This window comes from Cherax quadricarinatus, chromosome 12 (genome assembly GCF_038502225.1).
Source record: "Cherax quadricarinatus isolate ZL_2023a chromosome 12, ASM3850222v1, whole genome shotgun sequence".
Taxonomy (NCBI): Eukaryota; Metazoa; Arthropoda; class Malacostraca; order Decapoda; family Parastacidae; genus Cherax; species Cherax quadricarinatus.
In genome coordinates, this window is record NC_091303.1 from 34,210,297 (window position 1) to 34,236,214 (window position 25,918).

General features: G+C 41.8%; 1 protein-coding gene across 1 annotated transcript; it reads left to right on the plus strand.

The window, feature by feature from the left end:
* Positions 1 to 11,456: 11,456 nt before the first annotated feature.
* LOC138852618 (uncharacterized) lies at positions 11,457 to 13,865 on the plus strand (the record flags this gene model as incomplete). The annotated part of the gene is given in 2 exon segments (XM_070084380.1): positions 11,457 to 12,161; positions 12,163 to 13,865. Coding segments are annotated over 2 exon segments (2,070 nt in total), but the record flags the coding sequence as incomplete, so codon positions are not given.
* Positions 13,866 to 25,918: the final 12,053 nt, after the last annotated feature.

The window sequence follows — 25,918 nt, forward strand, 5'->3', positions numbered from 1 at the left end:
CCATGTAAAAATAATTTTTCCTCACACATGTATTCAACACAAAAAACTATATGCGTATGTCTGCTTAATATAAATTGCTATATGGGTACGTGTATGAGTTGTAGAGAAAATATTAAAATTATGAATGTCTGCAGTAAACGATTGTATACCACTGTATCTGCGCTGGCTTCGACCAGTAGTGATGATTTCACTGTGTCTGCGCTGGCTTCGACCAGTAGTGATGATTTCACTGTGTCTGCGCTGGCTTCGACCAGTAGTGTTCTGAGCTCATTGTGTCTGGCTCGCCATACCACAAGAAAATCATAAGAACATAAGAAAGAAAGAACACTGCAGCAGGCCTACTGACCTATGCGGAGCAGGTCCATGTCCTCCCCCCTCCGATTAGCCCAATGACATCCCCTTTGTATCAGCCCAATGACCCACCCAGTCAGGTCACCTCCACTCAAGGATGGAGCATGGCACCAGACCCAGCAGCACAAGCTATTCAGGTCCAACTCACACCCACCCACACCCACTCATGTATTTATCTAACCTATTTTTAAAACTACACAACGTTTTAGCCTCAATAACTATACTCGGGAATTTGTTCCACTCATCCACAACTCTATTACCAAACCAGTGCTTTCCCATATCCTTCCTGAATCTGACTTTTTCCAGCTTGAAACCATTGCTGCGAGTCCTGTCTCGGCTGGAAATTTTCAGCACGCTATTTACATCCCCTTTATTTATTCCTGTTTTCCATTTATACACCTCGATCACATGCCCCCTAATTCTACGCCTTTCGAGAGAGTGCAGATTCAGGGCCCTCAGTCTATCCTCATATGGAAGATTTCTGATACATGGGATCATCTTTGTCATCCTCTTCTGTGCGTTTTCCAGAGTATTTATATCCATTCTGTAATACGGTGACCAGAACTGAGCAGCATAGTCTAAATGAGGCCTAACCAAGGATATATAGAGATGAAGAACAACCTGATCGCTTCTATTATTTATACTTCTAGATATGAAGCCTGTCAGACACTGCAACTTCTTGGGATCTTAATACTTAGGAATTCTTCGCTTGCCTAATTCTTGGGCACGACCTACTTCCAGATATGAAGCCTGTCAGACACTGCAACTTCTTGGGATCTTAATACTTAGGAATTCTTCGCTTGCCTAATTCTTGGGCACGACCTACTTCCAGATATGAAGCCTGTCAGACACTGCAACTTCTTGGGATCTTAATACTTAGGAATTCTTCGCTTGCCTAATTCTTGGGCACGACCTACTTCCACACTGAACAAATGTGACACAACCTATGACTGCTGCACCTCTCCTGCCATACAGTTTATAAGCTGCTTCTCCACTCATATGTCGTATTCTATTCAAGATTGATGGACTGATCACATCGACTCAAGGTTGAGGGACTGATTACCTCATTCTCCTCCTGTTCTTCAAGTTTCTCCTACGTATGGACTGATGAAGCCACTGTGTGGCGAAACGTTTCCTCAATAAAGATACCCAAGAGTTGCACATGTGTCTAATTTATCAACATGTCGGTTCTCTGAACCATTCATCTACAAGACCATGTCACTAGTTACCGCAATCGTACATAGTTTATTATCCTGTTCTACATAATCTATTATTTCTGGAATATCGCTAGTATTTTCCTGGGTGAAAACTGAGAGGAAGTAGGTATTGAGAATTTCACACATATCCTTATCACTGTCAGTGATCTGACCAGAGTTACTCTTAAGTGGGTCAATCTTGTCCCTAATCTTACTTCTGTATACCTGAAAGAAGCCTTTTGGGTTAGTCTTTGAATCCCTTGCGACCTTAGCCTCATAATCCCTTTTTGCTTTTCTTAACTGCCCATGCCCTGTTTTGATACGCCTATATATGCCTCTCTTTTGACCATTGAGATGTTTTAATCTATTGTTCATCCATTTGGGATCATTTTTGTTAGATCTAATTTCCCTACTCGGAACAAAAGTTGTCTGGACAGCTAGAACTATGCTCTGAAAAAAGCCATATTGGCAACCAAGATCACCTACCTGGCCCATAGTTATACTCATAAGAGTCTTCAACAGTGTTACTGAATTTTTGTCAGCCATAGGTTAATATTATGATAATGTATGAATTCAATTAGCATTAAATTTTGAAATTTCTTTGTTTAAATCTACCTCAAGTAATGTAGATAACGGGCCATGAGAACCATGCCTTCGTCTCTCTAATCAAATTCATTATATTCCACATATTAATAAATAGTAAGATATATGCGTCTGCAATTGTATATTTCTCATTTCCGTTTTGAATTTATATCGCTAAAATTTAGATTATTTACGCTTGGGATTTATGTCTTGCATATATTTAATTTTTATCAGCATTATATTAAAAAACATATAAGAACATAAAGAGAGAACACTGCAGCAGGCCTACTGGCCCATGCAAGGCAGGTCGAAAGGTGACGTGTGGGGCTCTGGTCAAACAGTAAATCACTCGACTCACAGCTCCCAACACTACTGTATGTACATGCCTGCCTTGTATTCTAGTGGATTTATTGGTTAAAAACTTCACTTTTGACCAATAATAAACTTAGTCCTTTCAGCCTTGCTCTATGTTGACTGTTGTAATAATCACCACGTCTTTTGAGTAATGTACACTGCCATGGAAAGTGTTTATTTAAGCAGTGGGTAACCTATCTTTTCAGCTTGGATGACAGTGAGGGTCACCTGTCAATCAACGAGCAGAACAGGAGACGGACTAACGTCCTGGAGACGACCCATTTTGTATTGAACTACCTGTGCACCTGTATGAAATTGCAGGACGTAACCCCATATCATTGCAGCGGTAAAGAACCTGCTTTCCTGTCATCGGGATACTACTCGAGGCTCTATCTACTGTGAAGAACTAGCCAGTGGGTCGTAACCAACACCTGCGAACCCTCCCCCCATCATCAGCAACGGCTACGATTTCAACAGTGTCACCAACACCAGACACCCCTATCTACATTAGCGTTGAATTCAGTTATTTATATTTTTCATTTTCTTTAATGTAGGATTAATATTTCATATTTAAGTGTTTTATATTTTATATTTTCTATATAATAAAGTGTTTATGTTTGTCTGTTATTATTTCTTTTTCTATTCACTAATTTTCCTGAGGAGGAGCCAGCCTGGGAAATACTGTCTGAAGTTGTTACAGGGCTCAGTAAGCCTTCACAAGTGGCGACCTTGCCAGGATACAACTCTACTGAATCAAGATTCAACTCCATCTCGAATCTACCATTGGAACTTCAACGCCGCATACCACAGACTGTTACCACCAGCCATGAGTAATCATTCTCTATGGTAGGACTACGGTACAGGTATTTAAAAGATTTGGTGATTGTTATAGTCTCAATTTATTGTAAGTCAAGTCAGACAGGATAAAATATTTAATTCTGCCACCTAATTTCATGTAAGCTTGAAACACTTTGGAGGATTAGACTCTAGGGACCGGAGATTTTCCAGCCGGCATAGAACTTCGTTTTCGTTAATACATATTGTTTAATTGAAGCAGGGATCGAGCCCTCTGGTTTATTTACAGTTTGAACGGAGCAGGAATTGAACCCTCCGTTTTCTTTAATACCCGTTTCATTTCCCCTGATAGTTTAAGTTATTCTTGCAAGCATGGAGGAATACCAGTTTTGGATAAACGCTGGAAGTAAGTTAGGAATAACAGGGAAAAATTTAGAATCTTTCATTAGTGCTAAGATCTAGGAAAGACTTGAAAGAGAGAGAATTGAGAGAGAAGAGAGACAGTTAGAAAGGGAAAGAGAAGAAGAACAGGAGAGAGAAAGAATCGAAAGAGAAGAGAAAAAGGAGAAAGAGAACCTTGAAAAACAGGAGAAAAAGGAGAGAGAGAATTGAGAGAGAAATCCAAGAAAGACAGTTAGAAAGAGAGCAAGAGGACCAAAAAGAGCATGATAGACTTGATCGTGAGGAAAGAGCTAGGGAACGTGAGGAACAAGCTAAGATACGTGAGGAACAGGCTAAGATACGTGAAGAACAGGTTAAATTAAGAGAACTTGAGGAAAGAGCAAAGGATAGAGAAGTTGAGGAAAAAGCTAGAGAACGTGAGGAAAGAGCTAGAAAGCATGAGTTAATAGAGAGAGAAAAGGATCGCGAGCTCGAAAAATCTCGCCTTGAATTGGAGAATAAAAAGTTAACTCTTACACAACAACAATTAGAGGAAGGAGTAATGGAAAAACGTGCAGTCAGTGCACATATTCCAACACCTAATTTACCTCCCTTCACAGAGGGGGAAGAGACATAACTTCTTACATTATCAGGTTTGAAAATACCGCTACCCTCTGTGAATGGCCTGCTGACAGCTGGGCTACCAGGTTAGGAATGTTATTTTCTGGTACAGCCTTGAATATCTATGCAACTTTGTCACAGGATATCATATGTAATTATAACCTACTAAAGAAGGCAATCCTTAAAGCATATCAAAAAACCACTAATTCTTACAGGAAAGATTTCAGGTATGCCACCTTACAGCCTGGCCAGAACTTTCAACAGTTACAGGTAACACTCTTTCGTTTGTTCGACTTTTGGATAGAGAGTTCAGGAATTGATCACGGTTATGAATCTCTTAGAGACTTCATGGTTGCTGACCAGTTCCTGACAGCTCTTCCTCACCAGATACGAACATTCATTAGAGAACGTAACCTGATTAAAGCTGAGGAAGTTGCTGAGGCTGCTGACCTGTATGCTGAGGCTCACAATTCCTATAAAGACCTAAAGAGATCGAACCCTAAGGGCAAGGGTTCATCAGACCTGAAGAAATCAAAGCCTCTAGTGGAAAGTAAAATAACTTCTTTTATTCCTGTTTGTCATTTGTGTGGTGTTAAGGGACATAAACGTCCAGATTGTCCTAAGAAGGCCCAAAAAGTTGGAAGAAGTTTTAAAGACTGTAATGACCAAGCACCCTTCTGTTCAGGAACAGTTAATGGACTTAATGTATCTACCATTTTACGAGACACTGGATGCACATGTATAGTCATTTCTGATAAGCTGTTCCCTAACCTTATAGAAACTCATTCCTCTGCTATACTTTCAGACTACTTGGGCCGTACGGACACTTTTCCTACCATCCGTTGTTACATTAGGTCTAAATGGTTCACAGGTTGGTCTGAAGCCGTACTAGCTCCCATCACTTCTTGCTCCGTACTAATAGGTAATGTAAAACGTGCCATTCTTCCTTCTAAGGTTGACCTTTCATCACCAAAGATGGATATAGGTGTTTCAGATCCTCTTCCTGTAGAGTCGGAGAAGCCCCTCGAAAGTTCAGATGAGACAATGTCTCGTGAGATTCATGTGGGATTAAAAACCAGTGATGCTACTCTCGAAAGCGAGGTAGTAGGATCACCGGTTCACTTGTTAGATGAAAGTGAAGATATCACCTCCGATACCATAAATGTCTTGACTAGGGCTCGGACCAAAGCCCATGCTTCCCCTACTGTCCATCCTTTGATTTTCTCTGACTTTAAGCCTTTAGACATATCGAAGGACTCCTTTGTCAATTTACAACGTAATTGCCCTTCTCTTCAGAATTGCCATAATGCCGCTAAACAAAATAAAGTTATCCAAAGGAAAAACTTTTCATATAAATTTGAATATATAAAAGGTATCTTGTACAAGTCAGTATTCAAATTAAATTCAGATGAGATAGACTATTCCATCTTAGTTGTCCCAAGTCAAAAGGGGCTTCAGCCACCTCTGTAGTAGTTATGGTCTTTAAGGGTATGGCTTCAGGGAAACTCGAAGCATAATCAACTAATGTTAATATATATCTATGTCCCCCAGATGAAAGTGGAGAAAAAGCACCAACGATGTCAATAGCTACTCTTTCAAACGGTACCTTAAAGATAGGCATTTTGACCATAGGTTCTCGCCTGGTACCTCGGGAGGATGACAGTTGGCAAACTTTACACGATCTACAATAGGTAGTGATATCTGAGGACATTTTTGGCCAAAAATAGGTTTCCCTAATTTTTTTAAGGTTTTACGATGCGAGAAATGTCCGGCCACTGGCAGGTCATGAGCCATTTTAAGAACAGTCTCTCTGCATTGACTTGGAACAACTAAGATGGAATAGTCAATCTCATCTGAATTTAATTTGAATTCTGACTTGTACAAGATACCTTTTATATATTCAAATTTATATGAAAAGTTTTTCCTTTGGATAATTTAATTTTGTTTAGCGGCATTATGGCAATTTTGAAGAGAAGGGCAATTACGTTGTAACTTGACAAAGGAGTCCTTCGATATGTCTAAAGGCTTAAAGTCAGGAAAAATCAAAGGATGGACAGTAGGAGAAACCTGGGCTTTGGTCTGAGCCCTAGTCAAGACATTTATGGTATCGGAGGTGATATCTTCACTTTCATCTAACAAGTGAACCGGTGATCCTACTACCTCGCTTTCGAGAGTAGCATCACTGGTTTTTAATCCCACATGAATATCGCGAGACATTGTCTCATCTGAACTTTCGAGGGGCTTCTCTGACTCCACAGGAAGAGGATCTGAAACACCTATATCCATCTTTGGTGATGAAAGGTCAACCTTAGAAGGAAGAATGGCACGTTTTACATTACCTATTAGTACGGAGCAAGAAGTGATGGGAGCTAGTACGGCTTCAGACCAAACTGTGAACCATTTAGACCTAATGTAACAACGGATGGTAGGAAAAGTGTCCGTACGGCCCAAGTAGTCTGAAAGTATAGCAGAGGACTGAGTTTCTTTAAGGTTAGGGAACAGCTTATCAGAAATGACTATACATGTGCTTCCAGTGTCTCGTAAAGTGGTAGATACATTATGTCCATTAACTGTTCCTGAGCAGAAGGGTGCTTGGTCATTACAGTCTTTAAAACATCTTCCAACTTTTTGGACCTTCTTAGAAGGACAATCTGGATGTTTATGTCCCTTAACACCACACAAATGGCAAACAGGAATAAAAGAAGTCGTTTTACTTTCCACTAGAGGCTTTGATTTCTTAAGGTCTGATAAACCCTTGCCCTTAGGGTTCGATCTCTTTAGGTCTTTATAGGAATTGTGAGCCTCAGCATACAGGTCAGCAGCCTCAGCAACTTCCTCAGCTTTAATCAGGTTACGTTCTCTGATGAATGTTCGTATCTGATGGGGAAGAGCTGTCAGGAACTGGTCAGCAACCATGAAGTCTCTAAGAGATTCATAACCGTGATCAATTCCTGAACTCTCTATCCAAAAGTCGAACAAACGAAAGAGTGTTACCTGTAACTGTTGAAAGTTCTGGCCAGGCTGTAAGGTGGCATACCTGAAATCTTTCCTGTAAGAATTAGTGGTTTTTTGATATGCTTTAAGGATTGCCTTCTTCAGTAGGTTATAATTACATATATCCTGTGACAAAGTTGCATAGATATTTAAGGCTGTATCAGAAAATAACATTCCTAACCTGGTAGCCCAGGTGTCAGCAGGCCATTCACAGAGGGTAGCAGTATTTTCAAACCTGATAATGTATGAAGTTATGTCTTCCCCCTCTGTGAAGGGAGGTAAATTAGGTGTTGGAATATGTGCACTGACTGCACGTTGTTCCATTACTCCTTCCTCTAATTGTTGTTGTGTAAGAGTTAACTTTTTATTCTCCAATTCAAGGCGAGATTTTTCGAGCTCACGATCCTTTTCTCTCTCTATTAACTCATGTTCTCTAGCTTTTTCCTCAACTTCTCTATCCTTTGCTCTTTCCTCAACTTCTCTATCCTTTGCTCTTTCCTCAAGTTCTCTTAATTTAACCTGTTCCTCACGTATCTTAGCTTGTTCCTCACGTTCCCTAGCTCTTTCCTCACGATCAAGTCTATCACGCTCTTTTTGGTCTTCTCGCTCTCTTTCTAACTGTCTTTCTCGGATTTCTCTCTCAATTCTCTCTCTCTCCTTTTTCTCCTGTCTTTCAAGGTTCTCTTTCTCCTTTTTCTCTTCTCTTTCGATTCTCTCTCTCTCCTTATTCTCTTCTCTTTCCCTTTCTAGCTGTCTTTCTTCTCTCTCAATTCTCACTTTCAAGTCTTTCCTGGATCTTAGCACTAATGAAAGATTCCAAATTTTTCCCTGTTATTCCTAACTTACTTCCAGCGTTCATCCAAAATTGGTATTCATCCATACTTGCAAGAATAACTTAAACTATCAGGGGAAATGAAACGGGTATTAAAGAAAATGGAGGGTTCAATTCCTGCTCCGCTCAAACTGTAAATAAACCAGAGGGCTCGATCCCTGCTTCAATTAAACAATATGTATTAACGAAAACGAAGGGTTCTATACCGGCTCCGAGCAAACAGTAAGTAGAATGGGGTCCCTTGACCATCCAATCTTCTCACCAACAAATCAAGAGTGTCCTATGACAGTTCCCTTGATATAATAAAGAGCTCAATGAAACAAGTTGTCACTGGAAAATCTCGGGTCCCTAGAGTCTAATCCTCCAAAGTGTTTCAAGCTCACATGAAAAAGTGGCAGAATTAACTATTATATCCTGCCTGACTTGACTTACAATAAATTGAGACTATAACAATCACCAAATCTTTTAAATACCTGTACTGTAGTCCTACCATAGAGAATGATTACTCATGGCTGGTGGTAACCGTCTGCGGTATGCAGCGTTGAAGTTCCAATGGTAGATTCGAGATGGAGTTGAATCTTGATTCAGTAGAGTTGATCCTGGCAAGGTCGCCACCTGTGAAGGCTTACTCAGCCCTGTAACAACTTCAGACAGTATTACCAAGGCTGGCTCCTCCTCAGGAAAATTAGTGAATAGAAAAAGAAATAATAAGAGACAAACATAAACACTTTATTATATAGAAAATAGAAAATGTAAAACACTTAAATATGAAATATTAATCCTACATTAAAGAAAATGAAAAATGAAAAATATAAATGATAACTGAATTCAACGCTAATATGTTTATGTTTGTCTGTTATTATTTCTTTTTCTATTCACTAATTTTCCTGAGGAGGAGCCAGCCTTTTTAATACTGTCTGAAGTTGTTACAGGGCTGAGTAAGCCTTCACAGTCTCCTACCAGCTTAAGCCAATGCCGTTACTTAGTCAGGTCAGATCACGTTCACTTAAGGAAGGAGCACGGCATCTGACCTAGTAGCACAAGCTAGTCAGGTCAAACTCACTCCCACCCACACCCATTCATGTACTTATCTAACTTATTTTTAAAATTACACAAGGTCTTAAACTCTATGACGGTACTCGGGAGATTGTTCCACTCATCCGCAACTCTATTACAAAACCAGTGCTTTTCTATATCCTTCCTGAATCTGTTTTTTTTCCACCTAAAGCCATTGCTGCGAGTCCTGTCTAGGCTAGAAATTTTTAGCACGCTATTTACATCCCCTTTATTCATTCCTGTTCTCCATTTATACACCTCAATCAAATCCCCCCTAATTCTACGCCTTTCCAGAGAGTGCAGATTCAGGGCCCTCAGTCTATCCTCATAGGGAAGATTTCTGATACACAGGATCAACTTTGTCATCCTCCTTTGTACGTTTTCCAGTGCATTTACATCCACTCTGCAATATGATGACCATAACTGTGCAGCATAATCTAAATGAGGCCTAACCAAAGATACATAGAGTTTGAAGAACAACCTGAGGATTTCCGTTACTTACACTTCTTGATATGAAGCCAAGGATTCTGTTAGCCTTATTGGTTTCAGATTACTGCTAACGAGAACTCCTAAATCCTTTTTGCAATCAGTAAAATTAAGATCTACATTTAGTTCATATGTGGCATGGCTATTTTCCTGTTCAACATTTAGAACTCTGCATTTGTCTATAATAAACTGCATCTGCCACTTCTCCGACCACTGCATCAGTCTATTCAAATCATTCTGCAGTGCTCTAATGTTCGCAATAGAATGAACTGTACGGCCCGTTTTGATGTCATCACCAAATTAGCTTATGTCGCTATTTATTCCCTCATCTATGTCGTTTATGTAAATTATGAACAACAACAGGCCCAACACTGCGGAACACCGCTTGTGACGTGCCCCCATTCTGATTTCTCCCCATTTATGCAAACTCTCTGCTGCCTATTTGTCAACCATGCCTAAACCCAGGAAAAAAATTCTCATATTCAGTGTGCCTTAAGTTTCCTCTGTAGCCTCTGATGTGGAACTATATCGAAAGCCTTACCGAAGTCCATATAGATAGTATCATTTTCAATACCATGAACTACCTCCTCAAACACCTTGAAGAAAAAAGTTAGTAAATTCGTAAGACAGGAACGCCCCTTTGTAAAACCATGCAGAGATTCATTAATCAATTTAAGTCTTTCAAGACGGCTACGAATTGCCTCGGGAATTATTGATTCCATAAATTTTCCAACTATGGAGGTAAGGCTTATTGGTCTATAGTTCGAAGCTGAGGACCTGTCACCTGCCTTGTAAATAGGTATTACATTTGCCATTTTCCACTTGTCTAGTAGTTGACCAATTTGTAGTTATATATTGCAAAGATTAGCCAAAGGTATGCTAAGTTCCTCTTTACATTCCTTTGAAACCCTTGCAAATAATTCATCGGGGCCTGGGGATTTGTTAGGCTTTAATTTCTCTATTTGTGTGAGGACCATGACACTAATTACCCTAATAGTGCATAGTTTATCATCCTGTTCTACATTATTTCTGAAATTTCGCTAGTATCTTCCTGAGTAAATACTGAGAGGAAGTAAGTGTTGAAAATTCACACATTTCCTTATCACTGTCAGTGATCTGGCCTGAGTTACTCTTAAGTGGGCCTATTTTGTCCTTAATCTTACTTCTGTATATCTGAAAGAACCTTTTTAGGTTAGTCTTCGAATCCCTTGCGACTTTAGTCTCATAATCCCGTTTTGCTTTTCTTATTCCTTATTTTTATTTCTCTCTTTAATTGAATATTTCTTAACTGCCCATCCCCTCTTTTGATACGCCTATATATGCCTCTCTTTTGACCAGTGAGATGTTTTGATCTGTTGTTCATCCAGTTGGGATTATTTTTGTTAGATCTAATTTCCCTATTCGGGACAAAAGTTGTCTGGGCGGCTATAACTATGCTCTGAAAAGCATCATATTGGCAACCAACACCAGTTACACAAATAACCCGCACATAAAAGAGAGAAGCTTACGACGACGTTTCGGTCCGACTTGGACCATTGACAAAGTCACACTAACAGAGGTAGAGCAGGACGGCTATATATAGGCAGGAAGAGGTGGTGGTAGTAGTAGTAGTAGTAGTAGTAGTAGTACAAGAGTTGTATATAATACCTTCCTTCTCCCACTTCCTGAAAACCAACCCACTGAGCACTCCCTTTCCTGATCATGCCCGTCTCCTACTTCAACAGCTCATTCTTTCTACTAAATCACAGGTTGAAGATGCCTTCTTTACTTTCTGTCAACGTCAACGTGCTCTCTTTGCGGCTCTACCACAGGATCTCTGTAACCTTCTCTCTACCATTGCCTTTGATACTGCTCGCCTGAATGCACAAATTCATTCTTCCAAACTACAAAATAAACTTCAACGTCTCATCTCAGCTAGCCCTTGGTCTAAATTCTCCCTCACTGACTGTATTATTAATCTGTCTTCTGTCTCACTCTCTCAGTATGAGCTTGAACTTCTTGGTTTTGGCCTTTCCTTTGCCACTTCGCCTACTCCTCGCGCTGGTATTTCCCTGATTAGCTCTTTTGATTCCTTTCGTCAATCTCGCTTCCGTAATCTTCCTGATTTGTCCACTTTTCGTGGTGCTCTCCTTCCTGTTCTTGTCAGTCTGTTTTCTAAGAATCACCACCTTCCACGCCGTTACCAACTTGCCCTTTCTTCTCTTAAATCCAACACTAACATTGTCATACTATCTTCTGACAAAGGTAATTCGGTAGTTATCCTTGATTGCGAGGATTACCTCCGTAAAGCTGATGTCTTGCTCTCTGACTCACGCACCTACACTACTCTCGTTTCCAACCCTCTTGATCGCATCAAGAGAACTTTCAACAAAAAACTAAGGACTCTCTCCGACCTCTGTCCTCCTGACTTTGACCTTGTTCAACGGTTTCGTGTCATCTGTCCCTCTCTTCCCTATTTCTATGGCCTTCCCAAAACTCATAAACCTGATATTCCTCTTCGTCCTATCATATCCTCTAGAGTCTAGAGGTTCTGTCTCTTATTCTCTTGCTTCTTGGCTGGCCAAAACCCTCACTCCCTTTCTTGGTACTTTTTCTCCTGCCCACCTCCGTCACTCTCAAGACTTCATTGAACGGGTTCGCTCTCTCCCAACCTGTAAGATGCTTAGTCTTGACGTTGAGTCCCTCTTCACCAATGTCCCCCTTGATGATGTCCTTGATTTCCTTAGAGAGAAGGCCCATGAAGGGTTTCTTCATCTCCCTATCCCCACTGATGTCTTTCTTGATCTGATCCGCCTCTGTGTGGACTCTAACTCCTTTTCCTTCCAAGGGAAATATTCTCAAACCTTCGGTGTCGCTATGGGCTCTCCTCTCTCTCCTGTCCTTGCTAATCTTTACATGGAATACTTCGAGACTGTTCTTCTTCCTACCCTCGATGTGCAACCTTCACTCTGGCTCCGCTATGTAGATGACATCTTTGCTCTGTGGCCTCATGACTCCAGTCTCTTCCAACCTTTTCTTGAAGCTCTTAATAATCTTGCCCCTTCCATTAAGTTTAAAGCTGAATGGGAATCTAATTCCTTGCTTCCTTTCCTTGATGTCCATGTCCACCGCTCAGATACAGGTTTTTCCTTTTCCGTTTACCGTAAACCTATGCACAGTGGCATGTACATTCACTACTTTTCCTATCATGCTTCCCCTGTCAAGAAAAGTGTTCTTATCTTCCTCTTTCTCCGTGCCCTCCGCATCTGTGATCCTCAGTTCCTTCCAGCAGAAATTTCCACTCTTCATAATTCGTTCTCCCGTCTTGGCTACCCTTCCCATTTCATAGACTCTGCCCTCTCACGTGCTAAACGCAATTTCTTCTCTCCCAAACTCTCTACTCATGAGAACTCTTCTATCCTCTGCCTTCCCTACATTTCCGGTCTTTCTAATCTCAACAATTCTCTCCGTCCCTTAGACATCAAGCTTACCTTCCGCCAGACTAACACTCTTCGCACTAATCTCGTTCATACCTCTCCTCCTTCTACAGATGTTCCTGGTGTCTACTCTATTTCTTGCTCCTCCTGTCCTCTTCAATACTTCGGAGAAACTGGTCGATCTCTTTCTGACAGACTTAGGGAGCACAAAAACAGTGTTAGGCTTGCCGACACTAACAATGCTCTTTTCTGTCACGTCAGAGATCATAGCCATCCTATTGACTGTTCTGCTAAAACTGTCTTCCCTACTTCCAACTCGAACAGTCGCCGTCTAGTTGAATCCTCTCTAATACACAACTTTCCTTGTATGAACCTTAGCCCTGGCTTCGTCTCTGTAGATGCCTTCCTCTCCCACTACATTGTAAAATGCTCCAAACTTCAGAACACCCGTGACTTAACCTGAATCCTCATTTTTTCTTTTTTCTTTTTCTGTTTCTTCTTCTTCCTCTTCCCCTTTCCTCTTTCCTTTGCTCCTCTGGGTTGTCTTTCTCTCTCATGTCTCGTGTTTCTGTTCCTTCTTCATTTATTTCACCACTTCCCTTTCACGCACCTCTGTGCGCTTGCTCTCCCTCTGTGGGCATCTAGCTCTCTTGCAGTGCTCCCCTTCCTTTGTATTTGACTGGCTCGTCCTTTTCATTTCCCACTTCTACCACTACCACTACTACTACCTCTTCTTCTTCTACTACTACTACAACTACTGATGAAATTAAGACACATGTGCGGCGTCTGGTTGTCTTTGTTGTGGACGTTTCGCCATCCAGTGGCTGGCTGGATGGCGAAACGTCTATGATGGGGATGCTCGGGTGTTGTGCGTGTGTCTTAATTTCATCTTGTCGGTATTATATACAACTCTTGTACTACTACTACTACTACTACTACTACTACTACTACTACTACTACCACCACCTCTTCCTGCCTATATATAGCCGTCCTGCTCTACCTCTGTTAGTGTGACTTTGTCAATGGTCCAAGTCGGACCGAAACGTCGTCGTAAGCTTCTCTCTTTTATGTGCGGGTTATTTGTGTATCGTTCCAGTCACGGTATTGTGCCTTTTTTGTTATTTAACCAACACCAGCTACCTGACCCAAATTCAGGTCATCATAATTTAGCCCACCAAGGTAATTTTTCAGTCCCATGAAGTCGGCCAAGCAAAAGTCTTGAACAGAGACTTGATTGCAGTTATGTGGGTAATTCCATGATATTCTGAAACTAAGTGATTTGTGGTTGCTTTCCCCAGGCTCATCATTAACCTCAAGATTATTAATTAGTGACTCTTTGTTGGCAAGAACCAAGTCAAGCAGGTTGTTTCCTCTAGTTGGTTCTGTCACAAACTGTTTTAAAAAGCAATCCTGAACCGTATCAAGAAAGTCACTAGACTCAAGATTTCCTGTCACATTGTTTCAATCAATTTGTCTAAAGTTAAAATCTCCCATTAACACAGCATTTTCATATCTAGACGCCTTATGAATTTAGTCCCATAACAGCTTACAGCACTCCCTATCTAGGTTTGGGGGCCTATAAATCACACCCAAAATTAATTTTTCACGACCCTCGAGAAACTGTAGCCAAACAGATTCCGTGTCTGCTGTTTCTAATCATATATCTTGTCATACAGTGCCACAGTGAGGGGAATGTGAAAGAGCAGGGTGTTAGTGATGGTGACAGTTAGTAGGGGTGAGGGTGAATGTGGGAGCAAAACTGAAATCAAAGATGATGCAGTAGCTTAATTTCCATCAAACCAACAAAGAATGAGTCTGTATTAAAGGAGGAATTTTCAGCATGGATATCCGAGTGAGTGCGTCAGGTAGCAGTATATGTTAGAAGCTCATCCTTCAGTCTCTCTGACAGATCGGACCGCTTAATGAAATAATGGAAACTGATCGAGTGACCTGGTAATCTTCGCAGGTAAGTACCAGGTGTTGGCCCATGTGTATGAACCTCTTACGAGGCTCTTACACCATACACTAAACTGGATACCACTGATTCTTATAGTGTATATTCTAATTCTTGTTCCTCTGGTTGTCTCCAATACTTTGGTGAAACTGGCCGCTCCGTTTCTCTGAGACGAGGAGCACAAAGGTTGTGGTCGTCTTGCCGAAACCAACAATGCTCTCACAGAGAGTGCAACGGACAAGTGAAGTAGCAGCGGCAACATTCACAACAAGAGGCATTTTTGAGCATCGCCAGCGTTCGGGCTTCGGCCCAAAGCTGGGGTGGGGCTCTAAAAGGATCCTGTAGTCCTTGACGCCTTTGCACCTCCTGACATCGTTTGCTGCTATGCAGCTGCCACACCCTTCGAGCCCAGTATGGGCTGGGTATGTGGCAGCCCAGAGTGCGTAGTTTCTCCCTCTGAGCCCCGTGGGGGCGGGGAACGTGGCTGGGCCTGGGGAGAGCAGGCCCCAGAAGACGAGGAGGTACTTGTGCCTCCTCCTATGGCAGACATTGGTCTGAGACAATCCCACGAAAGGGAGCAAAGGCCGGGCCACCTCTTGGAAAAGGCCCGGGACGGGCGATTATACCGGCGATTCTGAAAATGTCTACTCTTCTTCTAGCCTTCAAAGACGCCGTCTTGTTGAATCAGCCTTTGTACACCTTTCCTAACATAAATCTTAGTCCTGGCTCTGTTTCTGTATCCGCCACACTAAGTCCCAAGGCTTTGGGACTCCATTTAATAACCACTGTAGAGGTAATAGGCTGTGCGTCAATTTCAAGTGACGCAGAAGCTCCTTCATTACATTTGACAGAGCTTTGCTAAGTTACCCTACTTCCAGCCCATCGCCGTCTGTCGCAACAGTTGGACAGTGCTCACAATATGAATTATCATATTTGATTTACGTAAGCCTTTAGCTGTGTCTATAGTTGGTTCATCCAACATAACGTACTTCTAACGATGAAAGTCCCTGGCAATGAAATTCACAATCATATTCTGCACAATTTACATTGCAGCATCATTCTTCCGTCATGAGCCTTTCTTATCTTGTTAGGAAAGACACATATGCAACAGTTAGATACCTAACTGTTGGATATGTGTCTTTCCTAACAACCTGTCGGTATTTTATACCATTTTAATGTTCTTTCTTATCTTGGAGGTTATCAGTTTACGCTTAATTTTGAGGGCATCTGTATAATCGGCTTCTATCATCCTTTCATTAATGATGTACCACTTCTCATGCAGTCATGAACCTAGGGTACCAGCACCTTAGTGCAACTAAGGTATTTGTTACACTGGTAAGTACATCAAAGATCCATCATGAATCACTAAAGCATAAAATGCTCCTAACGGATTCAAAGCCAATCCAGTCTATAAGCTGCTCCTAAAGTATTTTAATGGACACCGCCCAGCACCATTGTATGCATAACACCAGAAATCATATGGTTGTAAACATGTATAATCTCAGCTGTGTTAGATGAGCACTAAGGTATTCAGATGCTCTCCATTTTTTCCAGAGGGTGCTACCCTCTTTCAGTTGACAAAATATGCATCCCAAGGGGCTTGACTGTGGCCTCCCCAATATACGTTTTACTCCCAGTGTCTACAAACCACAGCTTTCTTCTTAGGGACTGTCCTAAATTAGAGGGTGGTACATTTTTGAAAATTTGGTTTCAATCCTGTCTCTGATAAATTTAGGATCAAAAGTTGAGCAGTCAACCCATCATCAATCTTTGCCAACAACATATGCGCAAAGATCAACGCTGGAATACGCTTATCATATCCTTGAAGACTCTTGCCATTTTTGAGTCTAGGATAACGCTTCATTCATCACCATATTAAACAATACACACGAGAGAAGGTCGCCCTATTTGACTGCTCGCTTCATGCTACTTCATCTACCTAAAATGATAGTTGTGGCACCATAGGTAAACATTATAGGCTTCATTAACAGAGATCGAATACAGTGATTCTGTAATTCACTAGACAGATAAATGAATCGTGGAGTTACATGCCTTTGTTTACTCAAGAAACAACGCGGACGACGATTTTAACGACTTTTCGCTCTACTTACAGCGTCTTGTAATATCACATTGTGACATCCACCCGTGGGCAAGAAAACTCTTTGAGCAAAGTTAAACGGGACCCATTTCACTATTCCCAGTGTAGTTATTTAATGGAGCACCTGTACCGCAATGGTTGATGTAGTAATACGTCTAAATTCACTACGGTGTTATGGATTTACTATTTCAGGGAACAATACCGTACTAGCCCTTCTCAAATGCGTTAACAGGTGGCCAGCAAACATCCAGAAATTATGCAGAATTGACCGAAGCTCATTTGACGATACTTTAACATCTTTTAATTTCCAATTGTCCAGACTGAGAGCGGACGTCATGTCGGATCCTTTTTTTTTTCTCTTTTTTGCTCTACGCGATTGCCGGGCAAACAAATCAAGCCAAAATTCTTGTAGTTGTTCATCAGTTACCACACGAGCAGCTCCCACACAGTGTGAGTCCCATATACCATCCAATATTTTCTTTCCACACTTCGACCGATCTTTGTCTTCTCCCTCTTCACGATAGGTTTCTCGTGTCCTGTTACCAGGCCGATGATCTTCAGATAACTCACTAAAAGGACCTTTTTTTTTTTAGCATGTAATGCATCTAGTTTGAAATTAATACTTTCTATATTTTTAAAAGACCCATCCTCCCTCAAATTGTATTCAGGTATTCTTTCGAAATATTTCCAGTAGGGGTGAAGTTTCTCCTTGGTTTGTTTCTTAGGTTGAGTAAGAAGGTACGTGGGCTAGAATATCAGTATTACCTGTTATGTGTCGAGGTCTTTTATAAGATGGCTTCAAGTTAATCTGTTCCTCGATTTGCGAGCAATCCGAAAATCGTCTTAGTGTCGTGGGAGAGGCTGGGTCCATGGTTAAAGTAGAGCGAGAGGTCAGACACACCAGAGGGAGCAGGTAGAAGGGTGATACTGGGTTCAGGCAACAAATGATTGTCCAATGGTGATTCTTTCTCAGGTGATGACCCGAGGACAGGATATGGGACTCGCCTTTAATCCTTCCAAATGTGAAATCATCTCAGCCAACCAATAAGTGATCGACGCAGCTAGAGCAATGCTACTAGATACGTCAGCCATTGCCTCCATAAATAGCGTCTTGCTTATAGCTCCTGGAACTGATGCCACTGACTTAATTTTCAAGAAGAAACTGGACGATTTGAGAAAGATGGAACAACGAGTAAGCAATTTAGATACCTTCCGAGGCTAACATATTTCCTAAGACGTGCACCCTCATATGACAACCCTATATTACATGAACACGACAGTCTCCTGAGGCTAGATGCAAAAGTATTCATCCTAACACTAGAAGACGGCCAGTGGGACCAATCTACGATTTCAATCAGATTAAGAGGCACTGGTATCTACATGAAATAAATTGCACTCACTGCTTTCCTGTCATCAATAACTTATAACAGCGATTCTCTCTGAGCACCTTAATGAAAACGCTGGGATTCGTGACCAAACGTTCATTGATGTAGCTAGGTTATAGAGCCCGTTTGATTATAATGGGCTCTACAACCAGACCTGCTCTCCACAACTAGTCACATATGGATGACCAGATGGTGTGGGACTACACATGTTCATGTACACTGATTGATTTCTATCTCCAATACAGCAGGAAGGAGAGGCAGCTGCCAGCTTCAGGAGTCCCAGAAATTTAGAAAAAATGGTGAACTTGCCCGTCATTATATGATTGTTCCTATAGATTCAAGAGACCCTTTGCCCATGGGGAAAGATCGCTAAGGTTCTTAAGGAGCTAGGCAAAAGACTCATCAGGGTAAATAAGGATCCCAGGTCAGCTAGCTATCTGTTCCAGCGACTCAATGCTGCAATTCAGAGGGGTAATGTTTTCTGTATCCTGGGTGTGCGCCCCAGCTCTGAGGAGCTGGATGAGATTTTCGCATTGTAGAGTTATGACCAGAGCTTTGGTAAGATGGGAAAAGGAGAGGTATGGGTAAGCATGGAAATATGTTAAAAGGGAGGGTGGGTGGGGGTAGGGGAGGTGGGATAATAAAAGTAATTGGCCTATCCACTTTGGGGCATTTTAATACAAGTGTGTGTGTGTGTGTGTGTGTGTAGTGACATGGGCACGCAAGGATATCAAAGCATAGGTCTTATCATCATCGTGTAAAGGTGTTTCTTGATGTGGGAGAGGGCTTCGTTAAACCTGAATAGTTGACTGAGGCAGACATTTGATATGTGGCATGCAAAGAGTACGTAACCTTTATTCGGCGCATGTACACACCCTCATTTACAGGCTATCTCCCCCAACCAGCGAACCAGGTTGCTAAGAGCTGATGATGGGGCCCCGTCGTTCAACTAGTGACCAGGTTCTAGCCAATAAGAAGATGGTTTTGGCAATCGCAGAGGTTATGTGGGTAACCACTCTCCTGTCTGCCCTTGTCATTCCCATTCTAGAGCTGGTTGAAGCACGGTCTGCTATCTATTTCTGCCTTGCTTACCGTGGAGTGCACTATACTTATCACTGTACATAGTGTACATATTGCTGTTCTAAATTGGTGAAGGATAATATAAGTCTAAACTTTTTTTGCTGTGTTTATTTTGCTCCCATTACACCCGGGATAACAGGCCATTTGGAATCCTGGGTTGTAATATGGGTAGCCTGTCCGAGAGCTGGAGCTGGACTTAGAGAAACGGTTGAGCTTAGGGTGAAGCTCGTAGCAGGAACATTGTGCAGCTTGCTGTCTGGCATTGCATTAGCTTTGCCTACGCTTTACAAATTTTGTGTGTCAGTTACTGTTATGGTCAGCCTTGCTATTGTGTGATCGTTCAACAGCTCGCTACTAGCTTGTTCGGTGTGCTCGCTTCGCTACGGTCAATCTTCTAGAACACTGTAGCTGTCTGGCATTGCTTTACAAATTTTGCGTGTCAGTTGTTACTAGCCTGTTCGGTGTGGAGAATTTTGCAGTCGGCTTTGCTTGTATGCGTATTCTGCAATCGTACTGTGCATAGCTAAGCGTGTCCTACAAATTAACGTGTTACGTTGGGGTATTCTGCAATCGTACTGTGCATAGCGAATAACTTATGCCACCTAGACGAGTCAGACGTCTGGTGTCGGCATATACTTTGCATAACCTACCTAAATTGTCCCTACAGCGTTGTTGGCAAATTGCTCTGGCATTAAATACAAACGCACTCTTACAGCTGCGCAACTGCGTTCACTGATTGCTGACGAACTTATAGAAGAAGAGATGGCACATCAGACTCCTCCCTCTACGGGAGCTAGGGCAAAAACTACTATGTTCTCGCAGGAGGACGATGATACACCTACGGAGCAAAATGGTCAGTATAGTCAGCTGGGTTGTCTCAAGGTGAATCAGCGTCCTTGGCACTTGAGCTGGCAAAAATCAATCTTGAGCAAACTAGGGAACAGAGAGCATTCGCAAGGAAAGAATTTGATAGGGAAAGAGAAAGGAGACAGTTCTCGCATTCTGTAAATGATTTTAGTTTACAAAAAGCAGTACAGCTTGTTCCCCGCTTCAATGAGACCGAACCAGAACAATTTTTCGAATGCTTCGAAAATCAGGCTCGAGCCTTGAGGTGGCCGGAACAGTATTGGGTATCGTTGGTTCATACAGCATTATTGGGTAAGGCACAGGAATTTACGTCAGTATTAAATGACGCTGAATTTTCTGATTATGAAGTAGTGAAGACCACAGTGTTGGGAGCATATACATGTATCCCAGCCAAATATAAAAAAAATTTTAAGCTGGGCAGACGACAGCTTGGTCAATCCCTAGTAGACTTTGAGACAGCAAACCAAAGCTTTTACCAGCTGGTATAAAGCAAGTGGTGTCTCTATCTTTGAGGAGCTGGTACAGCTTATTCTGATTGATAACCTGCTGGAGTCTGTGGGACCAGAGGTTCGAATCTTTCTGCAGGATCGTGACTTAACCACTGCATTGGAGGCAGCCAGGTTGGCTGATACCTTCGAAACTAACCGTTCCTTGTCCGAGCGGTCCCGTCTCTCTTTTCAACAGCCTGGCATGAGCAGAGATCGTCAACCTTGGAGAATGAAGTGCCAGCCGGAGGGAGAACGTCTACGTCAGCCAACTAAGTCACCTGGTGAGCCACGCTTCTCAACTTATGGTCCACCTGCGGAGAGGCAAACTACTCATGGTGCATCTCGACAACAGTATCCAGAGAGACACCAGCCAGAACGACACCATTTGCAACGTCAGCAGGGAGTAAAGGGCAAGCCTGTCGTCTGCTTCTTGTGTAATAAAGTAGGTCACATCCGTCCCAACTGCCCCCATAAACCCCAACCCATTGGGAAAATCGCTAATATCCCTAGTAACATGTCCCCTAGAGAAGTAGAAAAAGGTATGGCCCCTTATTATTGCAAGAGTCTTATTTCCCTTCATGAAAACTCAGAAACAACTGAAGTAAAGACCTTTAGAGATACTGGAGCATATTGCTCACTTGTAAGAGAAGGAATATTACTCCTTTCAGAGAACACTTCCTTGAATTCCTCTGTTTTATTAGAAGCATTTGGAGGAGCTATATATTCTGTCCCTTTGCATAAAATTTATGTACAGTGCAATTATTACACTGGGTACTTGACTGTAGATGTCTCAAAAGGATTCCCCATGAAAGATGCCATGTTATTACTACTGTTAGTGAGTGTCCTGAACCTATAATGAGTAATTCTTCTCCGGTGTTGGCCATAACTCTAGCAACATCCCAAGGGTTGTCTGGAGAGAATGTTGACCTATCCTTGGACGACTCCGATCTCGGAATAGCCACGTTGTTTTATGAGGCACACCGGCCGGAGCCTCGTAAATCAAGTGAACAGACCCCGATCAAGCCTTCCTATTCCCAGGTTGCAGGATTGCCAGATGTCTCTGTTTCCATGCCCGAGGGACTGTCCTTCCGGGAGGAACAACGGAAGGACCCTTCTTTAAAATTCGCTTTTCAGGCAGCCATGGGCAAATCCTCTTTGGGTCATCCGGTCAAGTATGAAGTTAAAAACGATTATTTGATCTGCACTGAGACTGGTAAGGAGATAGAGGGCCGGCAATTGTATGACAGGTTAGTGGTTCCAACCAAGTTTAGACCTCAAATAATAAATATAGCTCATAATACTTTATTAGGAGGTCACTTAGGAATTACAAAAACCTTGTATAGAATCACAAAAGAATTTTTTTTTTTTTTTTTTTTTTTTTTTTTTTTTTTTTTTTTTTTTTTTTTTTTTTTTTTTTTTTTATTATCACACCGGCCGATTCCCACCAAGGCAGGGTGGCCCGAAAAAGAAAAACTTTCACCATCATTCACTCCATCACTGTCTTGCCAGAAGGGTGCTTTACACTACAGTTTTTAAACTGCAACATTAACACCCCTCCTTCAGAGTGCAGGCACTGTACTTCCCATCTCCAGGACTCAAGTCCGGCCTGCCGGTTTCCCTGAATCCCTTCATAAATGTTACTTTGCTCACACTCCAACAGCACGTCAAGTATTAAAAACCATTTGTCTCCATTCACTCCTATCAAACACGCTCACGCATGCCTGCTGGAAGTCCAAGCCCCTCGCACACAAAACCTCCTTTACCCCCTCCCTCCAACCCTTCCTAGGCCGACCCCTACCCCGCCTTCCTTCCACTACAGACTGATACACTCTTGAAGTCATTCTGTTTCGCTCCATTCTCTCTACATGTCCGAACCACCTCAACAACCCTTCCTCAGCCCTCTGGACAACAGTTTTGGTAATCCCGCACCTCCTCCTAACTTCCAAACTACGAATTCTCTGCATTATATTCACACCACACATTGCCCTCAGACATGACATCTCCACTGCCTCCAGCCTTCTCCTCGCTGCAACATTCATCACCCACGCTTCACACCCATATAAGAGCGTTGGTAAAACTATACTCTCATACATTCCCCTCTTTGCCTCCAAGGACAAAGTTCTTTGTCTCCACAGACTCCTAAGTGCACCACTCACTCTTTTTCCCTCATCAATTCTATGATTCACCTCATCTTTCATAGACCCATCCGCTGACACGTCCACTCCCAAATATCTGAATACGTTCACCTCCTCCATACTCTCTCCCTCCAATCTGATATTCAATCTTTCATCACCTAATCTTTTTGTTATCCTCATAACCTTACTCTTTCCTGTATTCACCTTTAATTTTCTTCTTTTGCACACCCTACCAAATTCATCCACCAATCTCTGCAACTTCTCTTCAGAATCTCCCAAGAGCACAGTGTCATCGGCAAAGAGCAGCTGTGACAACTCCCACTTTGTGTGTGATTCTTTATCTTTTAACTCCATGCCTCTTGCCAAGACCCTCGCATTTACTTCTCTTACAACCCCATCTATAAATATATTAAACAACCACGGTGACATCACACATCCTTGTCTAAGGCCTACTTTTACTGGGAAAAAATTTCCCTCTTTCCTACATACTCTAACTTGAGCCTCACTATCCTCGTAAAAACTCTTCACTGCTTTCAGTAACCTACCTCCTACACCATACACTTGCAACATCTGCCACATTGCCCCCCTATCCACCCTGTCATACGCCTTTTCCAAATCCATAAATGCCACAAAGACCTCTTTAGCCTTATCTAAATACTGTTCACTTATATGTTTCACTGTAAACACCTGGTCCACACACCCCCTACCTTTCCTAAAGCCTCCTTGTTCATCTGCTATCCTATTCTCCGTCTTACTCTTAATTCTTTCAATTATAACTCTACCATACACTTTACCAGGTACACTCAACAGACTTATCCCCCTATAATTTTTGCACTCTCTTTTATCCCCTTTGCCTTTATACAAAGGAACTATGCATGCTCTCTGCCAATCCCTAGGTACCTTACCCTCTTCCATACATTTATTAAATAATTGCACCAACCACTCCAAAACTATATCCCCACCTGCTTTTAACATTTCTATCTTTATCCCATCAATCCCGGCTGCCTTACCCCCTTTCATTTTACCTACTGCCTCACGAACTTCCCCCACACTCACAACTGGCTCTTCCTCACTCCTACAAGATGTTATTCCTCCTTGCCCTATACACGAAATCACAGCTTCCCTATCTTCATCAACATTTAACAATTCCTCAAAATATTCCTTCCATCTTCCCAATACCTCTACCTCTCCATTTAATAACTCTCCTCTCCTATTTTTAACTGACAAATCCATTTGTTCTCTAGGCTTTCTTAACTTGTTAATCTCACTCCAAAACTTTTTCTTATTTTCAACAAAATTTGTTGATAACATCTCACCCACTCTCTCATTTGCTCTCTTTTTACATTGCTTCACCACTCTCTTAACTTCTCTCTTTTTCTCCATATACTCTTCCCTCCTTGCATCACTTCTACTTTGTAAAAACTTCTCATATGCTAACTTTTTCTCCCTTACTACTCTCTTTACATCATCATTCCACCAATCGCTCCTCTTCCCTCCTGCACCCACTTTCCTGTAACCACAAACTTCTGCTGAACACTCTAACACTACATTTTTAAACCTACCCCATACCTCTTCGACCCCATTGCCTATGCTCTCATTAGCCCATCTATCCTCCAATAGCTGTTTATATCTTACCCTAACTGCCTCCTCTTTTAGTTTATAAACCTTCACCTCTCTCTTCCCTGATGCTTCTATTCTCCTTGTATCCCATCTACCTTTTACTCTCAGTGTAGCTACAACTAGAAAGTGATCTGATATATCTGTGGCCCCTCTATAAACATGTACATCCTGAAGTCTACTCAACAGTCTTTTATCTACCAATACATAATCCAACAAACTACTGTCATTTCGCCCTACATCATATCGTGTATACTTATTTATCCTCTTTTTCTTAAAATATGTATTACCTATAACTAAACCCCTTTCTATACAAAGTTCAATCAAAGGGCTCCCATTATCATTTACACCTGGCACCCCAAACTTACCTACCACACCCTCTCTAAAAGTTTCTCCTACTTTAGCATTCAAGTCCCCTACCACAATTACTCTCTCACTTGGTTCAAAGGCTCCTATACATTCACTTAACATCTCCCAAAATCTCTCTCTCTCCTCTGCATTCCTCTCTTCTCCAGGTGCATACACGCTTATTATGACCCACTTCTCGCATCCAACCTTTACTTTAATCCACATAATTCTTGAATTTACACATTCATATTCTCTTTTCTCCTTCCATAACTGATCATTTAACATTACTGCTACCCCTTCCTTTGCTCTAACTCTCTCAGATACTCCAGATTTAATCCCATTTATTTCCCCCCACTGAAACTCTCCTACCCCCTTCAGCTTTGTTTCGCTTAGGGCCAGGACATCCAACTTCTTTTCATTCATAACATCAGCAATCATCTGTTTCTTGTCATCCGCACTACATCCACGCACATTTAAGCCACCCAGTTTTATAAAGTTTTTCTTCTTCTCTTTTTTTAGTAATTGTATACAGGAGAAGGGGTTACTAGCCCATTGCTCCCGGCATTTTAGTCGCCTCATACGACACGCATGGCTTACGGAGGAAAGATTCTTTTCCACTTCCCCATGGACAATAGAAGAAATAAAAAAGAACAAGAGCTATTTAGAAAAAGGAGAAAAACCTAGATGTATGTATATATATATATGCATGTGCGTGTCTGTGAAGTGTGACCAAAGTGTAAGTAGGAGTAGCAAGATATCCCTGTTATCTTAGCGTGTTTATGAGACAGAAAAAGAATTTTATTGGCCAAAATTAAAGAAAGATGTGAAGAATCATATTAGGTGTTGCCGAGAATGTCAGCAAGTAGGGAAACCTGGACATTC